Source organism: Fringilla coelebs (genome assembly GCF_963513975.1).
Source record: "Fringilla coelebs genome assembly, chromosome: 15".
Taxonomy (NCBI): Eukaryota; Metazoa; Chordata; class Aves; order Passeriformes; family Fringillidae; genus Fringilla; species Fringilla coelebs.
This window is the reverse complement of record NC_140041.1, coordinates 2125013-2148121: the sequence shown is the minus strand read 5'-3', so window position 1 is coordinate 2148121 and position 23109 is coordinate 2125013. Positions and strand designations below refer to the sequence as shown.

Sequence of the window (23109 nt, the reverse complement as noted above, 5' to 3'; positions counted from 1 at the left end):
GCCCCGTGGAGAAGCAGGGCCAGGGATGGCTACCCCAGCACTGCCCTGGCAGTCTGTACCTGTGCCAGACCATGAAGAAATGGATTTGGGGGTTTGAAATCCCATATACACACTCCTCCTTGCACAAGGCCACCACACCAGCGAGCACTGCCAGTGGCAGGTCCCCTGCAGTCCCTGTGGGCACAAATGCCACCTGCAAGCCCAGCCCAGCTCAGCAGGGAAGGGTTAAGTGCCAGCCCAGCTCTACGGGAAGCTTTCCTCTCCTCCTTGCCAAGGTTTAAATTTAGTCCCTGCATGAACCCAGAGGACGTGGGCATCGGGTTGCTCTGGGACTGGCAGCGCTGGGGAGCACCTGCTGCTGCTGTTTCATGGTAAAAAATCCCCCAAAAGCTGGGACTGGGCTGCACCAGCAGCACTTGGGGTGGACAAGCTGCAGAAACTCTCATGTCACCCCAGCCACCCCACCACTGGCTTGGGGTGTCCCCAGAAAAGACACATGGTTGCAGTCCTGTGAATTCCAGGGGTGCTCCATGCCCGGATTGATCCCAAGCCTTGAGTTTGCTCCTGGCTGCTTGGATTGGCTGTGGGGGGGCTCCTGCTTGGGGCAGGGTGCGTTTAGGGGAAAGCCCAGCTGGACACACCATTGCTGTGGCGAGGTGGGCAGTGGCACCGGGAAAGGAGCCCTGGTGGGGATGGAGCTGCAGCTCGGGGTCCTGCCGTGCCCTCAGCACCGCGGATGGGACATCCCCAGAGGGGGCTGCGGGTCCCCCCCGCTCCGGGGCAGCCCAGGCCGTTCCATGGGGTCACACCCGGGAGCTGTATGGGGTGCCCTGGGACCTGTCCTGCGGTTTGGGGAGAGCGGGGCGGGATGAGGGGCAGGGATGAGCGGCCCCCGGCAGGTCCCCGAGGCTGGGGGCGGCGGTGGCATCCCTGCAATGCGCTTGGCATCGGCTGCCCCGGCTGGCGCTGGCCGAGTCCATGTGATCCGGGGCTTGCTCTGTGCCGCCGCCGGGTCCAGCCGCCGGGACGGCGAGGGAGCCAGAAGGTCGAGTCAGCGGCCCCGGCAGAGCGGCCCCGGCCCCGAGCAGGGTTCCCCGGCACCGGCTGAATCCCCCGCGCTGCTCCCTGCCACCATGCCCCGCGGGAAGAGGGACCCGGTCCTGCTGTCCCCCGCCGAGCTGCCCGGCCCCGAGGGCGAGAGTCCCCGCGCGGCTGGGGACGGCCGGCGCTCCGCGGAGGAGGAAGAGGAGGAGGACGGACACCTCCCGGGGCTGCCCCGCGACGACCTCACCAAGAGCATGTCGAGCTCCTCCTTGTCCTCCTACCACTCTGCCCTGTGCTCGGACGGCACGGAGACCTTCAAGGACTGCCTGGAGTTCCTGGACGAGGAGGGATCGCCCGGCCGGGCTGTCCCGGGCCGCTGGGCTCCGGCGGGGGCCCCCGGCGTGCCCCCGCCGCCCGGCCCCCTCGCCCGCCCGCAGCGGGCTCAGCTGTCCAGCGCGGCTAAGAATAGCCCAGCGTCGGGCCAGGGGGGCAGGATGGGTCTCCTCGGTGGGGACCGGCAGCCTGTGCCGGCCGCGGCCGCCGGTGGGGAGCCGGCCGTGCCCCGGCAGTCCGGGGCGATGCTCGCCGCGGCTCCCAGCGACTCGGACGAGGTGGACGGCGAGGTGCAAGCGCTGACGGCCAGGGCTTTCCGCAGCCTCTCGGGGCTCCCCGGAGCTCGCCTCGACATGTGCAGCTCCCACACCTCCTCCAGCCTCTCCAACTCGCTGTCGGAGGACGGCGGGCGGCCGCGGCGGTGGCCGGCGGGCGTCGGAGAGCCCCGGGGCGCGGCGACAGCTCTGCACGGCAGGGTGGGCTGGCCTTTCCCCGCCGGCGTGGAAGGAGAGCTGCTGGGCAAGGAGCAGTTCGAGTGCGTGGACGTGGAGCTGGAGAATGGCGAGGCCAGGAAGGGCCACGGCAAGAAGAGGACGGTGCCCAAGCGCCAGATCCTGCTGAAGAGGAAGGAGAGGAAGGAGACGGGCTTTGGCCCCCGGGGGGATGGCCCAGCGCCCCAGCCCCCTGCCAGGAAGGAGCCCCCCAGCAAGGGCAGAGCCATCGGCGAGGACTTCAGGCTCAACTACCAGCAGTTCATGAAGGCGGCGTCCCTGGAGGCCGCCACCGACAGGACCAGGGCGGCCTCGTGCCTGGTGAAAAACGTCCTGGCCAAGAAAATGCAGTACGAGCAGCGCATCAAGATGGAGCAGAAGGGGCTACGGGGCAGCTCGACCTCCTCGGGGCCGTCCTCTGCCGGCACCGACCTGCTGGGGGATGGTCTGGAGGGCAAGTCCAGCTCGCTGTCCCGCTCGGACTGCAGCTTCTCGGCCGAGGACCTGCGGGGCGGCGGGATGCCGGTGGCCACGGTGGCCGCGGGGAGCACCGCCACCACCACCCATCCCACCAAGGGCGTGGTGCTCAGCGAGGCGACGAGGGAGACAGTCTGCAACCTGAGGAAGACGTTCAACGAGCTCAACCAGAGGATGAAGTATCAGGAGGTGCTGGAGGGCCGCTGGCTGCCCGCGGCCGCGGAGGAGCACACGTCGGAGAGGATCTGCTACCAGCGAGCCCGCGCCTTGTTCGAAGCCCAGCCCGGGGTGGGGAAGGTGCTGGATGTCGCTCCCCGGTTTGCGAGGGCGCCGAGGCCGTGGCCCAGCTTGAAGGAGCGAGCCATCGGCCCCATCCATTCCCAAAGCCTCCCCTTCAAGGCCGAGAGCCGGTCGCTCCCCGCCACGCCGCCGCGCCGCCCCTTCGCCTCCTCCCGAGCGCAGGAGGCGAGGACGCTGCCGCAGAGCCAGCCAGAGAAGCCACCAGCAGTGCCCCGCCGGCCGCCCAGCCCCGGCACCGCCCCGGCACCCCGGGGGTCCCCTCCAGCCGCGCCCCCCAAGCCGCAGGACAAGGGGAAGGGGCGCGTCCCGCAGCCCCGGGACGTGCGCAAGCTGGTGAAGAGCAGCTACAGCCTCAAGTTCGGGACTAGCGGCGCCTCCGGCGGCACCGTGGCACCGGCGAGCAGCGGGGAGCCGCCGCCAGCCACCCCTCTGGTCATCCACTGCACCTCGGTCCGCCGGGAGCCGCCGCCGGAGCCGGCGGGCGAGGAGGTGCTGGCAGCCCCCGGCCGAGAGCCGGCCCCGGCGTGTGCCGAGGGGCCCGCAAAGCCCCCCGGCAGCCGGCCCGCAAAGCCCCCCCACAGCTCCCCCATCAACATCACGAGGGTCCAGGCCACGCGGAGGGGAGCGGCCCCCGCGGAGGAGCCGCCGGCATCGCCCCCGCGCCGGGAGCGGAGCGAGCTCCGGCTGCCCCCGCGGGCCCCGGCGGCCGAGCGGGTGCCGCACGTGGAGACCCATCTGCACGTCCTGGTGGGCCGGCCGGGCCCGGCCGCCCGGGAGAGCTCCCCGGCTCAGAGCAGCGCGGTGCTGCGGGCAGAGAAGACCGTTCTCCTGCCGCCGCCACCGCCGAGTCCCGCGGAGGGGACGGAGGTGCGCGGCCGTGGCGGCAGCAGAGCGCTCCCCGCTGCCGAGGGGCCGGAGTCGCTGGGACAGCGGCCCCGCAGCGGTGACAGCCGGGACCCCCGAGCCGGAGCCCCGGGCGGCAGCAGCGCCCGGCCGCGGCCTGCGGAGCCGGCGGCGAGGAGCGCGGCAGAGCTCGGCACCGGCGAGCAGAGGCAGCAGCAGCCCGGCGGCCGGCGGGTGTCGGTGGGCAGCGGGGGTTCTGCCGGTGGCACCGGCCCCGCCGCCCGGCTCCGAGCCGGGGACAGCAGCGAAGGCTCCCCTGGGCGGCTGCCGGAGCACTGGGAGGCCTGGGAGCACTCGCCGCCGTGGCCGGCAGCTACAGAGCCCTACCCGCCTGCTGCCCCGGCAGAGAACTCCAACTACTTGGCAATCCCCGAGAGAGCCCCCAAATCCTCACTGATGCCAAAGCTGTCCTCGGTCCCCAACCAAGGCAGTGCATCCTTTGGGACCCCCTTTGTCCCGAGCCCGGCCAGCACCTCTTTTGCGGCTCCCTCAGCCCCCAACACAGCCAGTGCCTCTTTTGGGACCTCCATGGTCACCAACGTGACCAGCTCGTCCTTTGGCTTCCCATCAGCCTCCAGCCTGGCCAGCACGTCATTTGGAACCCCCTTGGTTCCCAACTCCAACAAGTCTTTTGGGGCCCCTCTGGTCCCCAACCTGTGCAGCACTTCCTTTGGTAACCACTTGGTCCCAAATCCATCAAGTGCATCCTTTGGGAACCCCTTGGTCCCAAGTGCATCCAGTGCATCCTTTGGGAACCCCTTGATCCCCAATCCATCCAGTGCATCCTTTGGGAACCCCTTGATCCCCAATCCATCCAGTGCATCCTTTGGGAACCCCTTGGTTCCAAGTGCATCCAGTGCATCCTTTGGGAATCCCTTGATCCCCAATCCATCCAGTGCATCCTTTGGGAACCCCTTGATCCCCAATCCATCCAGTGCATCCTTTGGGAACACCTTGGTCCCAAGTGCATCCAGTGCATCCTTTGGGAATCCCTTGATCCCCAATCCATCTAGTGCATCCTTTGCGTCCCCACTGGTCCCCAATCCATCCAATGCATCCTTTGGGAACCCCTTGGTTCCCAACTCATCCAGTGTATCATTTGGGTCCCCACTGGTCCCAAATCAATCCAGTGCATCCTTTGGGTCCCCACTGATGCCAAATCCATCTAGTGCATCCTTTGGGAGCCCCTTGATCCCCAACCCAGGCAGCTCATCCTTTGGATCCCCTTTGGTCAGCAACCCAGTCCCCACTTCCCTTGGGCATCCATCAGTCTCCAACGTGGCTGGCTCTTTCTTTGGATCCCCTTTTGTCCCCAGCCCAGCCAGCGCTCCGCTGGGAACTGGTGCCTATCCCTTTCCTGGTGGGGAAGTGCCCTGGAGCAAGCCCAGCCCTGAGCCGCCCCTGTCCCGACCCCCTGAGGGCTCGGCTGCTGTGGAGCCTCCAGCCCAGCCCCACCTGGAGGATGCTCCTCATTTCCTCAGGAGGACCGATGGCCCCTCGCCGAGTGGGAGGAGCAGGCAAAGCCCCCCCAAGCCCTTTCCCTCCGCCGTGCCTGCCCAGCGGAGGATGCTCGTGGATCCCAGCAGCGGGAAGTGCTACTACATGGAGCCGCCGCGGCAGCCGCAGATGAAAACGCTCTACGACCCCGAGACCGGGCAGTACCTGGAGGTGCTGGTCCCACCGGTGGCATCTCACACCGGGCTCTACCAGGCACCGTTCAACCCGCTGGTCATGGCCCAGGGGGTCTATAGCCCACCCTACGCACCCTACGGCGGCTTCCCGGGGCTCCCGGCACCGCCGCCCTCCGCCCCCTCGCCGCCGCACCCCTCGCTGCCGGCTGCCGACACCCCCGGGACCCCCGGCTCCGCTCCCAAGGGTGAGGGGTCGTCCCCTGCCGGGGGTCCCGACTGCGGCTACCTGGAGAGCCTGTACTACATCCCCACGGGCATGCGGGCCAGCCCCGGCCCCGAGCAGCCCCCGGCCCGCGCCAGCCCTGCCGCGCCCGAGGGCTCGCTGCTCCGGATGTGACGGGATGGACCCGCGGGGATGTCCCTTCCTTGGCCCGGCTTAGCCCAAAGTCAGCATCACCTCTGGTACGGGAGAGCCTCCCTGCCCACGGCTGAGCTGGTAAAGCACCGAGGGGTAGCGGGCACTGGTTGGACTTCACTGGCTTCTCATGGAAACGGGGACAGGAAGGGTGTGTTCCGGTGTGAGCAGCTGGCAGCCCTAGGGGGACACGGAGGTGTGGGCCCCGGCCAACAAAGGGACCACAGAGGCCCTGCTTCTCCCTGTCCTGCCAGTCCCATCCCAAGGATGACCCGGGCTGGTTTGCAGAGAGGGTGATGGCCTGGCCACCCCCAGCTCCCCCAACCACAGCTGCAGCACAGACACCCCAAAATAGTAATAAAAATGCTGAACTTTAAATCTGCTTATTCATCCCGCGCTTGTGTGGTCTGTAAAGGGAGGTGAGGGGCTGAGGCACTTGGAACCTGTGATCCTTCTGTCTGTCTTGGGGTGTCCATCAGATAAATCCCAGTCCCGAGGAGCAGGTGGGGACTCTGCAGCCATAAGTGAGCCCTAAACCCCAAACCCCAGCCCTGAGTGCCAAACCATACCCATGAGCCACAACCACAACCATGAGCCTCAAACCTCGGTCATTAACCCCAAATCCCAGCCCTGAACCCCAAATCCTCACCCAGCCCCAGCCCCTGTAGGTGCACACCATCCCAGGAAGGACTGAGGTTGAGGAGAAGGGATCAGGCTGAGTTACAGGACTGAGTTACAGCAAAAACCTCCTGGAGAGGGGGCACCCGGTCGGGACACCCCCGGCACAGCCCCCTTCCTGCCGCGATGCCCCGGTCGGAGGGGCCGCCCCAGCCGGATGCAGGTGTGCGCTGGCCGCGCCTCGGCGCCGCTCGCCACTCCCGGGGGGTTTGTAGCCCGCCCCGGGGTTTACAGCCCGCCCCGGGGTTTGTAGCCCGGCCGGGGGGTTTATAGCCACCCCACGCCTCCGCCCCGCGCTTTCGGAGCGCGGCAGGATGCGGGCGGCGCTGGCAGCGTGCCTGGTGCTGAGCCTGCTGGGGGGGACCGGGGCCGAGGACGCGTGTGGGGACCCCCCCGCAGCCCCGTCCCACTCCGTCCCCGCGCCCCAGCTCAGCCTCGAGGAGCGGCTCTCGCCCCACATGCCCGAATCCCTGCGCTGTGACGCCTGCCACGCCATCGCCTTCCAGGTGGGGACCGGGGACACGGCGCCTCAAAAGCGGCAGTGAGAACCCCTGTGGGGAGGCTTCAGCCTGGGGAGATGCTGCTGCTCCTCTGGGGCACGCCCCTGATGGATATTCTCCTCGGCACCTTAAAAAAGCCTTTTGGGGCTCCTCATGGACCCTCTGACCCAGATGAGCTTCTGCTGCTGGGGCCGCACAGAAGGGGGTGCAGAGCCCAGCCCCGCTCGGGAGCAGGGTCACGGACAGGCTGCCGCCCTCAGTGCCCCGATTCTGCCTTTTCTCACCCCAGATTGAGGAGCAGCTGCGCAAGGCAGAAGGGAAGGTGGGCAAGAAGGCTCTGAAGGAGTCGGACTACATAGAGGTGCTGGAGAGGACCTGCTCACAGGACTGGGAGAGGTGAGCAGGGTGTCCCTGTCATGGGGTTGTCCCTGGGATCAGGGTGATCCCAGCTACAGGCGAGTCCCCCGTGGTCAGAATGTCCCCGAGGACGGCGGTGCCCCAGGGATCAGAGTGCTCCGGGGGTGTCCCCAGGGACAGGGGTGTCCCCAGCGAGCATTTTGCCTCCAACCCCCCCTCTCTCCGCAGTTACGGGGTGCTGGAGCTGGACGGGGAGAAGCGGCTGTCGGGGCCGGGGCTGCCGAGGCAGCAGCCCCTGAGCGTGCTGGTGTCGGGGGGACCGTGGCCGGGCAGGTGAGTCGGGGTTTGGCGGTGCAGGGGGCCGGGCACCGTCCCTTCGCCGCCAGGTGACCCCCGCGGCTCCTCGCAGGCTCTCCAAGCTGTGCCACGGCTACGTGGGCGAGCGGGGCGAGGCGCAGATCTACGGCGCGCACCGGCGGGGCCCGGCCGCGCTGCGGCAGCTGCTGTGCCACGGCGACAAGGGACCCTGCGCCGGCCGCAAGGAGCGCCCGGACCCCCGCAAGGCGCTGCAGAACGAGCTGTAGCCCGGCGTGGTTAATGCTTAATGCCCCGGTGACCTTCGGAGCCGACTTCGTCCCCAGCGGGAGCCGACACGTGCCGGGAGATGGGCGCCTTGCCGGTGTCGCCTGTCACCGATGTCGCCGCTGTCGCTCGAGGCCCGACCCGGCCGTGCCAGCAGCAGCGCGGACTCCGTCCCGGCGAAAGGGGAATTACTCTGTAACCCACGGGCTCTAATGTTTCACCGCGGCGCTGCTCCGGGCGGGTGCAGCCCCAATTAAAGGAGTTAATGGCTGATCCGCGCCGGGGCTGCGCTCGCCGGTTTCACAACCCCCAGCCAATGGCCGCCCTCCCCCCGCCACCGCCACCGCCCGGCCGGGGACTAAAGTCCTTCCCACGGCCATAAAACCCCCTGAGCAGGGACAGCGCCGCCGGGGACACGTCGGAGGATGGGGACCCGCTCAGGAGACCTGGCTCAGCCCCAGGTGAATGCAGGCGCCGTCCCTGTCCCCGTCCCCATCCCTTCCTCGGTGTCATCCCAGGGCGGTGGGGAGGGAGGTGGTGGCCAGGCACACTGACCCCAGTGATGGCCAGTTCAGGGTAAGGATGCCCTGCTGGGGCTGGCAAAGGCCGGGGTGATCCTGGGGACTGCGGTGAATCGCGGGACTGAGGGGAAACGCTGGGATGCTGCTGCTGGGACTGGCTGTGCCACTGATGCTGCTGCTGGGACTGGCTGTGATCCCATCACCTGCAGAGGGGATCCCCCTCCAGACTTTCCAGGAACAAAATACAACGTAGGGATCGGCGGTTTTGGGAGCCCAGACCCCTCCTGGGGGTCAGAGCGGGCACCGGGTGGGACTGACAGGAAACATGCTGGGCCATGGCCCGGTGTCACCCCTGTCCCTCAGAGCAGAGCCCAGCCCCTCTCCCGTGGGACACCTGGGTCCACACTGACCCAGCTCCTCCCTCGTCCCCACTGCCAGAATGGGAACTTGGCTCTGGGCCCCGCGGGCTCCCCACACACCCCTGGGAAGGAGCTGCCTGCAGTGGGCAGGGTGAGTACCGGGGCACCCCGTGGGCAGCACCACACCCCAAATCCATCTGTGACACACCTGCGGATGGAGACCGGCCAGCTGGGAGCCCTCCCATCCCTGCGGGCACAGGGGCTCCCATGGGGCAGGGTGAGGTGCCCATCCCTGCACGCAGCCCCAGGGTGAGACAGGCTGAGCTGTGCCCCCACAGCAGGACCCCGGGGCGGGCACCAGGCCCCCCCGGCCGGAGGTGGACATGCTCTACAAGATCGAGGACGTGCCCCCCTGGTACCTCTGCATCCTGCTCGGCTTCCAGGTACAGCCTGGAAAGTGTCAGACCCCAAATCCCCGTTCCCCGTGGCGTGGGGCACCCCCAGCCCCACTGAGCCCCTCCTCACCCCCCAGCACTACCTGACCTGCTTCAGCGGCACCATCGCCGTGCCCTTCCTGCTGGCCGAGAGCCTGTGCGTGGGCAAGGACCAGCTCACCGTCAGCTACCTCATCGGCACCATCTTCACCTGCGTGGGCATCACCACCCTCATCCAGACCACCGTGGGCATCAGGTAGAGCCGCGGCCCCGCGGGCCCCCTGCCCAGCCCCGGGCCCGGGCGCAGGCATCCCTCTGTCCCCGCAGGCTGCCGCTCTTCCAGGCGAGCGCGCTGGCCTTCCTCGTCCCTGCCAAGTCCATCCTGGCCCTGGAGAAGTGGCGATGCCCATCTGAAGGTGAGGGCAGGGGGGTGCAGGGGGTGTCTGGCTGCTCCCCGACCCCCAGGACCACCTCACTGCCCTTCATCCCCAGAGCAGATCTACGGCAACTGGTCACTGCCGCTCAACACGTCCCACATCTGGCAGCCCCGCATGCGAGAGGTACATCCTGCCACCACCCTGCCACCACCTGCCACCCCCTGCCACCACCCTGCCACCACCCTGACTCCCTGGCAGGCTGCTGACTCCCTCTCCTGCACCTCTCCATGCCCTGCAGATCCAGGGGGCCATCGTGGTGTCCAGCCTGGTGGAAGTGGTCATCGGGCTGCTGGGGCTCCCCGGGGCACTGCTCAGCTACATCGGGCCGCTGACCGTCACCCCCACCGTGTCCCTCATCGGACTCTCCGTTTTCCAGGCGGCTGGTGACCGGGCTGGCTCCCACTGGGGCATCTCTGTGCTGTATGGCATGGGGACATGGGGGACATGGGGACAGGAGGGCAGGGTTGTCTGACTCAGAGCCAGGAGGATGTCAGGGGCGTGAGGTGATACCTTGTGAAGGCTGACCTAGAACAGAGACTGGACAGAGCTAAAGAATGAGATAGGGATTTATTAGGAGGCCTCAATGGATGCACCTTGGGCAGCACAAGAGCCCAGCCAGGGCTGCACCCAAGATGAACAAAAATGGTCACAAAATGCACGAGCAGGCACAGGGTCTCTCACTTTTATAAGTTCTGCTCCATTTGCATATTGGAGTTCATTGTCTAATTATAGCTTCAGGTAATGAAGTCAAATCCTTCTTCTTTTTCTCTCTCCAGCCCACGGGGTTTGTGCTCTTGGGCCTGAGATTTGGATCATTTGTCCTTGGTCCCCAGCTAGAGAAGGAATTGTTTTGTCTCCCTGCTCTGTGCTGAGAGCTCACCATCCCATAATATGAAGCCCAGACCCACACACTAAAGCAGCACAGAATCTGAAAAATATAAAAGCTGAAACCTGAGGCGTTAGAGGGATCCCATCTGTCTTTCCCCCCAGGACCATCTTCCTGATTGTCCTGTTTGCCCAGTACCTGCGGCAGGTCGCCATCTGCCTGCCCGGCTACCGGCGGGGCCGCGGCTTCGTCCTGCTCCGCATCCAGATCTTCAAGATGTTCCCGGTAGGGGCTGGCTGAGAGCATCCTGGGGCGGCCCCAAATCCCCCCGTTTGCCCCCGGGCGGGCTCGGGAGCGGTGCGGGAGGTCCCGGTGTGTGCCCCGCAGATCATCCTGGCCATCCTGCTGGTGTGGCTGATCTGCTACGTGCTGACCCGCACCGGAGTCTTCCCCAGCCAGCCCGAGGAGTACGGCTACAAGGCCAGGACGGACGCCCGCGGGGAGATCCTGTCCGTGGCACCCTGGTTCCGTGTCCCCTACCCCTGTGAGTGCCCGGCAGCCCCGCGGCGCCCTGGGGCCCCGATACCCCTTTGCCCTGGGGATGCGGGGACCTGGTGCAGCATCACCAGGCAGGGGAACAACCGGGGGGACCCAAAGTGGCACCGGTGAGCGCCGGCTGAGGGTCCTGGGCTGTCCCCAACCCTGACCTGCTCTGCCCCCGGACAGGCCAGTGGGGATTGCCCACGGTGACCTCAGCAGCCGTGCTGGGCATGTTCAGTGCCACGCTGGCGGGCATCATCGAGTCCATCGGGGACTACTACTCGTGTGCCCGGCTGGCGGGAGCGCCCCCGCCCCCTGTGCACGCCATTAATAGGTACAGCCGGCTGTTCCCCCCTCCTCGGTCCTGGACACCGGTCAGGGATGCTGCAGGAGAGTGGGATAGGCACCAGCCCGACCGTGTTGTTCCCCAGGGGCATTTTCACCGAGGGCATCTCCTGCATCATCGCGGGGCTCTTGGGAACGGGTAATGGCTCCACGTCCTCCAGCCCCAACATCGGCGTCCTGGGCATCACCAAGGTACCGGGGCCGGGGAGGGTCCCGGCTCGGCCGGGGGGCGCAGGCACCGTCACCTGCTGCCGGTGTCTCTGTGCAGGTGGGGAGCAGGAGGGTGATCCAGTACGGCGCCGGGATCATGCTCCTGCTGGGGACCATCGGCAAATTCACGGCGCTCTTCGCCTCCCTGCCCGACCCCGTGCTCGGCGGGATGTTCTGCACCTTATTCGGTAACTGTCTGCCCCAAACGCAGCCCCGGGCCACGTCCCCGCAGCCTCGGGGGCTGGTGAGCCCAAGGGTGCAGGGTGGGTTTGGGGGGAACGGGGGCCCCTCGCACCCTCCCCGGGGCTGGGGCAGCCCCCGGTGCCCGGCCCAGCGCGGGCACCTCCGCCTGCATCGCCGCCTCTCCGCCGGCAGGAATGATCACGGCCGTCGGCCTCTCCAACCTGCAATTCGTCGACATGAACTCGTCCCGAAACCTCTTCGTGCTGGGCTTTGCCATGTTTTTCGGGCTGACTCTGCCAAACTACCTGGATTCCCACCCCGGGGCCATTAACACAGGTACCGCCCCACGGAGAGCCGCAGTTCGGGGAGTCTGGGAGGGAGAAGGGCAGATCTCCCGACGCTCGCCCACCCGGGGGAGCAGCGGGGAAATCCGGTTCCTCACAGCACCCCCGGCTCCGTCCCACGCTGTCGCAGGTGTCCCCGAGCTGGACCAGATCCTGACGGTGCTGCTGACCACGGAGATGTTCGTCGGGGGCACCATCGCCTTCGTCCTGGACAACACCATCCCGGGTAACCGGGCACACGGGCCGGGCAGGGGGAAGCAGCGGGGCTGGGGCAGGTTCCTGTTGATTTAGAGCTGCTAGGGGGGATGGCAGGGCCGCGGGGTGACACTGGACACCCCGCAGGGACGCAGGAGGAGCGAGGGCTGGTGCAGTGGAAGGCAGGAGCGCACTCGGACAGCACGAGCAGCGCCAGCCTGAGGAGCTACGACTTCCCCTTCGGCATGGGCGCGGTGCGGAGCAGCCGCTGGCTCAGGAAGGTGCCCATATGCCCGGTGTTCACCGGCTTCAGGGCCCGGCCGGGGGGCAGCGGCACGGCGGCCGCGGAGGGCCCGGACGGGGGCTCGGTGTGCACCAAGGTCTGAGCGGGGGGAGGCTCCCGGGAGGTCCCGCCCCAGCGCCGGAGGAGCCGAGCCGAGCTCCCGGGGGGCTCTCGGGGTTCGGTAGCGCCCACCGAGGCCAAAGCCGAGGCTGCCGGTGCTCGGCTCGAACGCGGGGCTAGGGAAACACAACGCTGCTCACGGGGGACACCCCGAGCTCCGGGGTACAGCCTGGGGACCGCCACCCCGTGCCGTGCTCCGCCCGAAGCTTTAGCTGGCTGAGGCTCGTCCAGCGCTTGCTGAAGCCCGGCAGCCACATCGGAGCCAGCCAGAGCCCCGGAGCCACCGACTCCCACCCGGGGCCACGGATTTTCACGCTGTGCCCTCGGCTCCAGCACGGTGACCCAGCAGCCGGCATGGGCTCTGCCTGGGGCAGTGTCCAGACCAGCCTTAAGATGCCTAACTTAAGATGATACATTAAAAATGATAAAATATTCAAGTGCACGTGTCCCTCCAGTGTCTGTGCTGCCTCCTGCACCGTTCCCTCGTCCTTTGTGCACGGCAAAGGCGCCAGCACCTTTGACCTTTGTGCTCTTCCTGGGCTGCCAGGCACTCTGACACCCTGGATTTCTTCCAGGTGGGCTCTGCCTGAACCCGGGGCTGTGGGAGAGGCAGCTCAGCACAAGCCCTCGGCAAACCCTTCCTGCCCCGGGATCTCTGGAGTGCTGGCCCTGTCCTGGCCGTGCTGGTGACTCTGCCCCATGCCACCGGGCTGCTCGCAGCTGCAGGCACGGACGTGGCTGACCCCCGCCACAGCGGGGTCAGGCCAGTTCTTGGCCTGGATTTAGCACCAAAGTTGAGCTGAGGCAACATTGCACAACCCTGTCACAGCCCGGGGTGGCACTGTCACACTCACTTCCAAGCCTGAGCAGGGAAAGAAGTGAGAAAATCTGTTAAAAGTGAAGATGAGGGAAAAAAACCACGGCAACTTAAAATAACCTACAAGGGATGCAAATACAATCACTCCTCACCTCCCACGAGCACCAGCCAGGCTCTGAGCCCTCTCTTAGGCTGCTGTCCTGGCGCTGGTGCCGAGCACGGTGTCACAGTGTGTGACACCTCTCTGGCCAGCAGGGTCCCCTCCCATTCCTTTGTCCCCCGAGCCCACCCGCTGGGGCTGGAGCAGGATTGAGAGGGAGCCTGGGGGCAGTGCCAGTGCTGCTCAGCGCTGGGGTCCCCCCCTCTGCTGCAGTCACCCCCCAAACCCAGCAGGGCAGCATGGACAGGGCAGCTCCTCCCCAGTGCTATGGGACACAGGAGAGGGATAAACCCAGCTCCAGCAGAGCAGCCACGGCCAGGCTGGCTGCTCCATGCACCGGCTCCTGGCTGCTGCACTCAGCTGCCACCACCCCTAGGTGACAGTGCCCAGCACAAAGCTCGTGGACAAACTGCAGCCACGCAGGACTCGCGGGTGGAACTCCCACTGCAGATAGAAATCAGCTGTGTGTTATTTGCTGACCTTTTCCTTTAGGTGCTCCAGTCTAAACTCTCCCCAGGTCAGTGGAAATCCTGGAGAAGTTTTGCCAGAAGGCAGCGCCCAGCACAAAGCTGGGGTAGCTCCGTTACCATTCTGCAGAGCGGCAGCAGAAGGGGTTGGTGCAGCGGAGCTCCCCCAGCAGGGAGAGGCTCTCCTGGCACAGCCAGCTGTTCTGCTGCGGGGCCTCACCCTGCCCGTCCCGCAGAGCTGCAGCCTCAGCTGGGCCCTTCGCTTTCATCCGAGCTTAAAAAGGAGATACTAACAGCGAGGCTGGGCTGTCCTGAGCACGGTCTGGGCTTGAGCATCGTGGGTCCAACTCAGGATATTCCAAGAAGGAAGAGTGGATGGGGCTGGAGAAGCTGTTGAGCCCTGGGGCTCCAGTGCCAAGCAGCAGCTTCTGAGAGCCCTCAGCTGCTCCTGGGGCTGCCAGCAGGGCCAGCCTGGGAACAGCCACAGGGAGAATGATGGGAGAGCACCGAGTGGGAGGAGAGGAACAAATCCCATCCCTGGAAACATCCGAGGCCAGGCTGGACAGGGCTTGGAGCAGCCTGGAACAGTGGAAGGCATCCCTGCACATGAAACTGGGTCTCTGAAGTCTCTTCCAAGCCAGAGCAGTCTGTGATTCCGTGAAGAGTCCAGCTTCAGCCAGGATCCGGGGCCATGGGGTTCCACAGTGCCAGCCCTATCCTCCACATGCTGCCAAGCGAGTTCCCGTGCCAGATGCCCAGTTATGAGACAGCCACCACATCAGTTCTACTATTATTTATTTTTTTAAATATTTTTGAAAAAATATAATTTTTTTACAATATTTTCAACTTAAACACTATTCACACTGAACACGTATGGCAGCTTAACCTACCCAAATATGAAGTTTAAGAAGCCAAAACTGTTCTAGCTTTATTAAAAGAAAGAAAAAAAAAACCAACAACCAAAAAACCAAAAAAACCCCAAAAAAGTCATTGTGCTGTAGACTATTGTGTAGTGATGATTAAACAAAGCAAGGGAAAAGCACCACTCAAATCACTAACGCTGGGGTTTGCCTGGTTAAATCCAGCTGTGGGAAGTTGGATGCTAAGGGTTCCGTAGGCAGTGCTATGTGGGATGCCTGTTCTTGGGAGGAACTGTGATGGATCTCACACCTCCCTGAACAGCACGGGAAGGGAAGGATTCTAACATGATCACACACTGCAAAGGACAGGGAACTGCTTCCTCCCAATCACCTGGATGTTAGTTCAGGAGCTGAGATCTACGACTCTGTACAGGTCTGTGAGATTTGGGTTAAGCTCACGCTCACGATGTTTTGTAAGGGGGAAAATTAACATTAGTAACAACACTGATACCTCAAAGGAAAGTTAGCTAATTTGCATAACAATCAGATCTCCTCACTTTCACTTGGAAGTTAAGGCATTATCAGGTGCAAGCTAGCACCAGTTAACACATCTTTAGTTAAAAACAGACCATTCACCGCAAATTCCAAGTCCTGTTTAAAAAGTCAGAGTCTGCAGGTTTTATTAACGCGGTACTTTGTCTCAACTTGACTGGTGCTTCTTACCTCACTGCCTCCTTCGCACAGAGCCAGGGCCCAATTATGTTTCCATTAAACTTTTGACAGATTTACTTAATAACAGTCTCAGCACTTTTATTGAGCATGCAAGACTAACAAAACTTTGGCAATGCATAAGTGTAACACAGTGACAAGAAGAGAGAGCTTTTACAATTAAATCTTCTAATACTGGCTTCACAGTGTGGAAATTGTGCTACATCCACCAAAAGAGGGCCCAGTCTACTCAAATGTTTAAGTACTTCACCCCAGGAACAAACTCCTTTGCGTTTGGATTCAGATTACTCTTGACCTGAGGAAGGGAAGAACAGAAATTGAGGTGAGTTGTTATTTTCAGCTTTCATTTTCAAGCTGAAGACAATTAGAGGCAAAGGTTTATGGATTTAGAGGAACAATCAGGTATACAATAGGCTTCTTACACTTAGCAGCAGTCTATAATCCCCAGAAAAGCCCATTCCTCTGTGCTACTCCCTGAGTTATCCAACCTTCCTCAGCTCTACCTGAAGTTTCAGCTGGATGAGGGCTCAGGGAATAAGCAGCAAACCACAGGCATGTACCAAACACAGCAGCTTCCCCTCATGCTGAAATAGCCTTTTCTCAAGTTGAGCTGTTAAAACGTGCCATGAGGTTTTTAAATTTCGCTTATTTAAGCAAGAGGTGACTTGTTCCAGGAACTTCAGCCACTTCTGGGAATTTTATGTGTATGAGCACTGTACTGATTTTTTACATGTCTCTGTCTGTGACTCTCCTGTCCTGCCCCTTGGCAAGCTGCTGCTGCTCCATGTCCCACAGTTCAAGGTAGGCACCAGCACCTTCAAAAGAAGCTCTTTATCACAAAGAAATGGAGGATTAAGCTTTTCTGATCTTCACTGAGACTGAAAGTGCTGCCTGCAGCTGCTTCAGCTTGGGAAAGTGGGGGTCTGCATCTGAATCTCAGAGTAGTTGTGTGAACGGATCATGTGGGGTCTGTGCTCTGTACGAGCGACTGTGGATTCTGTGAGGGAAAATAAGCACACGCTGCCCTTTCCTTTGGGTTGAACTCTGCACAGAAGTCAGACAGCAAAAAGAGGGAAATAATCACAGTTTGGCTGCTTTCCCCTTCCCTACAATTGTTCCAGGGATCTGCTGTGGCTCTCCCAGTCCCAACCAGACCCTGGGACAGGGCCCAGACCAGCCCAACGTGTCAGTGCTGGCAGATGCCCAGTGACCCTTTACCAGCCCTGGCTCCACTCAGTGCCCTTCTTTCATAACATCCCACACACTCCTGGAGTTGTGCCATGGGAAAGGCTCCACGTGGGTATGAAGAAAGCCACCAAACAGGTCACATCCCATGGAGACACCTCCTTCCCACCGACCCTGCACAGCCAGGTAGGGTTTAGTAGGCTCCCTCCTGCGGGGGAGGACTTTCTCTTGCCACAAGCAGCAGTAAGCCCCAGCCTTGCACAAAGACTTCAGCTTTAGAAACAGAATGAGAAGCTGAGCTTACCACCAGATCCTCCAGCGATGAGCTGTCACTGATAACAAGGTCATTGAACTGGTCCTGGATTTGATCCATTGTTTGTGGGAGATCACGGGCTGGAATAAACCACTCATGCTCCTCCTCCTCTTCCAGCATCTCCTGGAAACAGCGCTCGATAAATTCTTCTTCCCACAACTCCTCTTCGATCTGTGCAATGAGAAGAAACTGCTTCAGCAACAGATCTATTGTGGTGAGCTCATGGGGGGTTCATTCCCAGGCATGTGCACCCAGCTGTCCAGCAGCACCCCAGCCCAGCACCATGTCCATGCAGCAAGGACATCAGTGCTTTGTCCAAGAGATTGGGGCTGCAGCTGAAAGGAAGAGGCAGGAGAACCCCTCAGCCCCAGCTGTTTTGTTTGCAGCTTGTTATGACCTGAAGGAGAAGGAAAATGTAGGTCCCAAGCAAAAATTGCAGCTGTACCAACTAGTCTGGACTGAGCTTGCTGCAAGTTTGAGGAAGGGAGCTGTGCCAAGACACAGAGCCAGGAAACACTCCCCAGGAAAGTGTCCTGTGGGACTCCTGGGGAAAAAATAACCCCTGCCTGTCACCTGGAACAAGAAGCCTCTCCTGGCTGCCAGTATGTGCTCACCCACTGTGCTCTCCTGGGGAACCCCACCTGATCCCAGCAGCTGTGAGGAATGCAGCTCTGCTGTCCTGGGAGCTGGACAAACCAACCCAGGCAGAACTGACATGCAGTGCAGAGATTAAAAGCAGTTTTCCTTGGTTGTTCAGTAAACGAGCTTTGGAGCGAGATCATCCTACAAATTTTCCATGTCCTGAATCAAGAGTGTGTAAGAGAGGAAAGCAGGGAAACAGAAGCTGGTGTGAAGGACTTGCCCAGACACAAGGGAATGGAAAATTGATTCAGGACAGATTTAGAAGTTCACTCAGTGGAAGCTCGAACAAGTTTTCCCATCTACCCTTCGCTCTGAAATCAAATACCTCCTCAATCCTGGAGTGGAAATTCAGTTACCACAAACACCAAACCAAAAACATTAACACCAGATTATCAGGACTGCTGTGCAATCTGGGTCTTTGCCCTTGGGGCAAACACACCCACAGCTCACCGGTGCTCTGGCCAACAGGGACTCATCCCCACATGCTCAGAGCCACCGCCCAGGCACTGCAGAGGCGCTGAAGGCTGACTCAGTGATTCCCCAGAGCAGCACTCCAGCCTGGGTGGCACCTCCAGGAGGCACTGCCTCCCTCCTGCTGCAGGCACATGCCCACAGGCTCCTGTTACACAGGGTTTGCCCAGCTCCAGGGGCTTGGTTACAGGCCTGTACCCCTACAGATGCCTCTATGGCAGCTCCAGCAGTACTAAATAACATTTAATTCCCCAAATAGCTGGAAATTAGGACTGCCTGTTTTTATTTTCCAGCTCCAGTTTAACTTGCTCCGGCTCCCAGAGGGCTGTGTCTGCAGCAGCAGGTGACCAAGCTGCCCCAAGTGTGTCTCTCTGAGCATGACCCTTCTCCCCTCACACTCCCACTTCTCCTCTGCCCTGACAATGGAATCTGTGTCTGAAAAATCATGGCACAACTCAGCTCCTTCCCAAAGTACTACACCTCCTGTATGCTAACTGTGGGACAGTTCCCAGGGAGAAAAAGCCACCAAACAGGAAACAATGCACAAGAGAAGAGAGAACGGAGGTTTTGTGAGCAAACCTGACTTTGAGTGAGCTCAGAGCTGCTGGCACCCTGAGGATCCTGTGCTGGTAACTCAGCACCCAGCACAGCCACAGCTGCTGGAGCACAGGCAGCAACTATGGAGAGCACAGAGCAAGCTGGGAATGGGAAAGGAGTGTGGAAAGAGCTGGGCTGTTCCCAGTCTCCAGAGTAGGAGAGAAAAGGGTGACAGAGGCAAGGTGGCAGAGGAAGGTAAGGCTTCCTTCCCACTGGGTAGAGAAGGGAGCTGTAAGACTGAAGTATGAAAATGAGCAGCTGTCACCCAGCACCCTGGGGAGCAGCAGCGCTGTTCCCAAGGCAGGTGTGCACCTGGAATTCCCCGGCTCAGCACTGGGGCCCTGAGCACGTCCACACAAGAACGCCTCCTGGGCCAGCCCTTCCCAAGTGCCACGTACTTCTGTCAACTCTCTGTTCTCCCCTCCCTCCTGCAGAAGCAGGGAATTAATTAATGCATGCATTAGAACATGCTGCACTTCCTGTATTTTCCACCAGGACTACAGAAGATCAGCATTTACTGCCAGAGCAAGGGAGACCTGTTTGTTCCCCAGGATCACTCCAGAAGCCCATCTTCCTCTCCAAAGGAGGGTCAGTGGTGGACCCCAGCTCTGTCCCTTCAGCTGGGAAGTGACAAAGGACAGACAGGCCATGGAAAGCAGGGAATGACTTGCCTGCCTGTTAAACTCCTCTTCGTTCTCCATCCACATGTACTCAGCAAAGGGGTTGTCATCCTCGTGGGAGTGCCCGTTGATGATCACATCCTCGCTGATGATGCTGGGGCTGGTACTGCTGCGACTCGGGTCCTTCATGGCTGCCACTCCGATCCCAAACCTGCAACTGAGGAGGGCAGCATTAAACACCTGCAGGTTCCTCATTCACTGCCCTGCACAAGCCCAAGGGAACGGAGGCTGCACCTGCATTCAGAGACTCCAGGCAGCCTTGCCCCGACTGCAGCAGAGCTGTGAGATCACAACAAGGAGCAGCATCACAAGCACGGCTCCCATTGTCTGTGGATTCCAGCGACAAATTAATTTCCCAAACTGAACCTCACCACAGCCAAGCACCACGGCCAATGAAAAGTGACAGGAAAAAACAGTAGGAAACTTGCCAGTAGGAAAATATTTAAACACTCAAAAGGAGAATTTGTTTTCCAAAGCACTCTTAAGTGTTGTGTGTAATGGCACGAGCCAGGTTTCACAGCCCTTTCCTGCTGGGAAACCTTGCAGCGAGCAGAAATCACGAGGAACTGACCCTGCACAGGGCCACCTGGAAATCTGTGTGTTCTGAGGTGACACAACATTGCTGCCCTTCTGTACCATGCCCAAATAAACGGATCAACACTGGAAAAGCTCAGTATTTTTGGATAGTAACACTGGTAGTATCAATTTTCTTTAAACAGTACACGAAGTGAGGCAACATCATAAAAAAGACCTAAAAAAAACCTGACCAAAAAATCTATGACTCAAGTCAAATCTTAATGTTTTTCTCATGTTAAAATTCACAATGAAAGTTTCAGCAGCGAGTGAAAATATTTTTATTTTATTGACAAAACTTCGTTGTCTGCATATCAAAGAGTGACTTCTTCAGAGAGGAGGGTATCAAAACACAGCCTTGTTGTTATCTGAGTACAAGGGCTTATCACCCAGCACCTCACATTTTCTCTTTGCCTTCCAGTTGGTTCTGCTATCAAGGGAATTAATGCAAGTTTTGGTTCAGAACTCTGGATGACACCAGCTAAAAGCCTGCCACATCTGAGTGACCAATTGAGAAAAGCACAAAGAAGAAGGAACCTGCCTGGCTTGCTGTGTTCCACATTTTTCAGTCAAAGACAAACCCCAGCACACACTGCTGCTCCCTGGGAAGTGCCACAACTGGGAGCAGATGCCTGTATTCCACTGTGTATTCCATGAGGGAAAACAGGTTCTTTTTGATGTTCTTTCAAAACAAACTTGCTGAGGATTACTGGCAGTATTTACATAAAACAGGAAAGGACGTTGTGTTTAACACCAAAATTCAAACTTGAAATTGCTTTAAGCCACTTCAGCTGTTCCCAAACCAACACATGGGATGGAGTACAGGAAATAAAGCCTAAAAAACCGAATCTCTCCCCCTCTCCCCCCACTTTTTTTAATGGCATGTCTTTTCAGCTTCTCTTTTGTGGAGCTAGTCTTGATATTATTGTTTACCTGAAAGTAACTGCCTCAGCAGTGAGGAACTCAGGCGGCTTCTACACAAAGGTGACTGTACCCAGACAAGTCCAGAATGGTAAAAATAATTTAAAAAAACCAACCCAAACCCAACAAACCAACCCTACTTGTTTGTGTAAAAGCTTGGAAGGTTAATTTGTTGAATCATGGGCCAGTTTTCCCATTTCTGAAGTGTTCTCACCAGACAGGAGCTCCAGCTTTAGGAGGGAGGGAGGGAAGTCCAGCTTGGACATAACCAGCTTTGTCCACCACTGCCCAAGGATGATGGGGATGATCTTCAAGAAGGACCCAGGTTCAACCTGAATATTTGAAGTTTATCTGATGAAGCCCTCAGACCATTCATGCCTTTCCCACAGTGAAACATGCCCACGCTCACGTATCCTGCAGGAACTCTGAGGAAGCCCCAGGCTGGTTCCCCACTCCTGATTTAATTTTCTGCAGCTTCCAACAGAACAAATAAACCTTCCAGAACAAATAAACCTTCCCATTTCTCCACTTCAAGACACAGAGGAGGTTTCTGAGCTCACGTGTGGGGACAAGCTCAGTCTCGTTCCACCAGTACTGGCACAACCTTTTCAGTCAGGGAATTCTGAGGGGGAGAGCCAAATGCCACTACAGTCTTGCAAAATGTCCCAATCCAAGCAGGCTGCTGCAGGAAACAAGCCCCAGTGCCAGGCTACACTGCTGCTGGGAATAAAAATAACCCATTTTCCATCTGGGAGTAGGTGGGAAGCAGAGGAGCTCAAAACTCCTCACTGAAGAAGAGGAAATATAACATTGGCAGTGCTAAGGAACAGAAAACAGGGAGAATTCTGCCCCGGTGACGAACTGTGAGGTTCTGACCCAAGTTCCTCTGGGATTTTGGTGTGGAGTGGGGGTGGTGGAGCAAGCACACTGCAAGTGTGTAAGGAAAAACACTAGTAAAAAATAGGACTTGTATCTAAGGGACGAAGACAAAAATAAAAAATCCTGTAACAACAGGCTTTCAGTTAACCCCGAGTTGTTTCCTGTATGCAGTGTGCAGCTTGTTACTCTAGAGCCATCACTAAGGCCCATTAATTCACCCATTTCCCTGAATTTTGCTGCAGTTACAGCCATGAAGAGCCCTTGACCGACCATCATTAAAATTCAGAGCTTTGTGACTGAAGAGTCTGCATTTAAAACCCAGTCACGAAAGAAGATTATCCACTGCCTTCTCCGGAGGTGAGGTCAGGCCTAATTCCATGCAGCAACCACAGCTCCTCACCCGCCACAGAAAAAAAGAATAATTAAGTTAAAATATTACGATATTTGCTTTAAGCACCCAAAAATAACATGGTTATAGTGGGAGCTGAAGATTAAAGGAAGGTGTTTTAGAGCAGCTCGGGCAGAAGTCAGCGACTTGTTTATCAGCCGGTGATTGCTCCTGCGAATCGGCAGCACCGGCCCAGCTCCTCCTTATCTATCGAAGATTACCACACGGCTCTTATCGAGGGAGCTGATTATAACCGTCTAATAATTATACTCGCCCAATAAACAGATTTCTTAATCAAATCCACGCGGGACGCCAGCGCTATCTGATATAAACGCCTCCGAGCGCTGCGCTGGAGGTTACCGAACGCAGCCGCCTCCCCCGCGCGGGGCTCAGCCGGGGGTTGTGGGAGCAGCGCCCCGCCAGGGACGGGGCCCCTCAGCGGCTGGACCCGCTCCGGGGCCACGTTTCGGTAACAGCGGGGCCGCCGCCGCGAGCCGGTGTTGCCGGTAACCCGGGTGCCGGTAACCCCGGGCCGCGCCGCTCGCTGCCCCGGCCCCGCGCGGGCGGTATCGCCGCAGGGCCAGCGCCCCCCGGCCCCGCTTTGTTCGGCACCAGCCGCCCCCGCAGGCCCCGGATGGCGCCGCAGACAATACCGAGGGGCGGCCCCGCCGTGGGGGGTGGTGGCCGCGGCCCGGCGCCGCCTCAGGGGAGGGGGCGGCGCCCTCGAGCCCCCGCGGTGGTGCCGGCGGTGCGGGCCCGGGGCCGTCCCCCGAGTCTCACCTGCGGTGCGCAGAGGAGCCGCCGCTCCGCCGTGACCCGCCCGGACCCCACCGGACCCACCGGCCCCGCTCCGCTCCTCCCGGTCCGCGCTCGGCCCGGCCCGCCCCGCTCCGCCACACACCGCCGGACCTGACGTCAC

At 60.5% G+C, this 23109-nt stretch overlaps 4 protein-coding genes across 5 annotated transcripts; 3 read left to right on the top strand and 1 right to left on the bottom strand.

The window, feature by feature from the left end:
* Window positions 1-120: 120 nt before the first annotated feature.
* PROB1 (proline rich basic protein 1) lies at window positions 121-5936 on the top strand. Its single transcript, XM_084215514.1, has one exon. The coding sequence runs from the start codon at window positions 882-884 to the stop codon at window positions 5574-5576; it is 4695 nt and encodes a 1564-aa protein (XP_084071640.1). The 5' UTR covers window positions 121-881; the 3' UTR covers window positions 5577-5936.
* Window positions 5937-6586: 650 nt separating this feature from the next.
* Window positions 6587-7841, top strand: MZB1 (marginal zone B and B1 cell specific protein; the record flags this gene model as incomplete). The annotated part of the gene is made up of 4 exons (XM_084215645.1): window positions 6587-6778; window positions 7062-7168; window positions 7358-7462; window positions 7539-7841. The coding sequence occupies 4 exons, from the start codon at window positions 6587-6589 to the stop codon at window positions 7711-7713; spliced, it is 579 nt and encodes a 192-aa protein (XP_084071771.1). The 3' UTR covers window positions 7714-7841.
* Window positions 7842-8118: 277 nt separating this feature from the next.
* Window positions 8119-12491, top strand: SLC23A1 (solute carrier family 23 member 1; the record flags this gene model as incomplete). The annotated part of the gene is made up of 15 exons (XM_084215686.1): window positions 8119-8172; window positions 8671-8742; window positions 8930-9034; window positions 9124-9281; window positions 9353-9441; window positions 9518-9585; window positions 9701-9882; window positions 10453-10573; window positions 10676-10832; window positions 11015-11162; window positions 11260-11365; window positions 11442-11571; window positions 11759-11902; window positions 12041-12136; window positions 12253-12491. The coding sequence occupies exons 1-15, from the start codon at window positions 8137-8139 to the stop codon at window positions 12489-12491; spliced, it is 1851 nt and encodes a 616-aa protein (XP_084071812.1). The 5' UTR covers window positions 8119-8136.
* A 2239-nt stretch (window positions 12492-14730) lies between these two features.
* PAIP2 (poly(A) binding protein interacting protein 2) lies at window positions 14731-23109 on the bottom strand. Of its 2 annotated transcripts, none has more exons than XM_084215774.1 (4): window positions 22971-23109; window positions 19421-19586; window positions 17031-17210; window positions 14731-15836 (listed from the first exon to the last, which is right to left on the bottom strand). In XM_084215774.1, the coding sequence occupies exons 2-4, from the start codon at window positions 19556-19558 to the stop codon at window positions 15771-15773; spliced, it is 384 nt and encodes a 127-aa protein (XP_084071900.1). In that variant the 5' UTR covers window positions 19559-19586; window positions 22971-23109; the 3' UTR covers window positions 14731-15770. The 2 variants fall into 2 exon arrangements, with proteins under 2 accessions (XP_084071900.1, XP_084071899.1); XM_084215773.1 differs by having other exon boundaries at window positions 19421-19580; window positions 22971-23104.

Coding starts and splice junctions, on each gene's coding strand:
- PROB1 (XM_084215514.1), top strand. CDS start 882: ATGAGCGGCCCCCGGCAGGTCCCCGAGGCTGGGGGCGGCGGTGGCATC.
- PAIP2 (XM_084215774.1), bottom strand. CDS start 19,558: ATGAAGGACCCGAGTCGCAGCAGTACCAGCCCCAGCATCATCAGCGAG. Junction 17,211..19,420: donor AAGAGGAGTTTAACAGGCAG/GCAAGTCATTCC, acceptor CTCATTGCACAG/ATCGAAGAGGAGTTGTGGGA. Junction 15,837..17,030: donor CATCGCTGGAGGATCTGGTG/GTAAGCTCAGCT, acceptor TCCCTTCCTCAG/GTCAAGAGTAATCTGAATCC.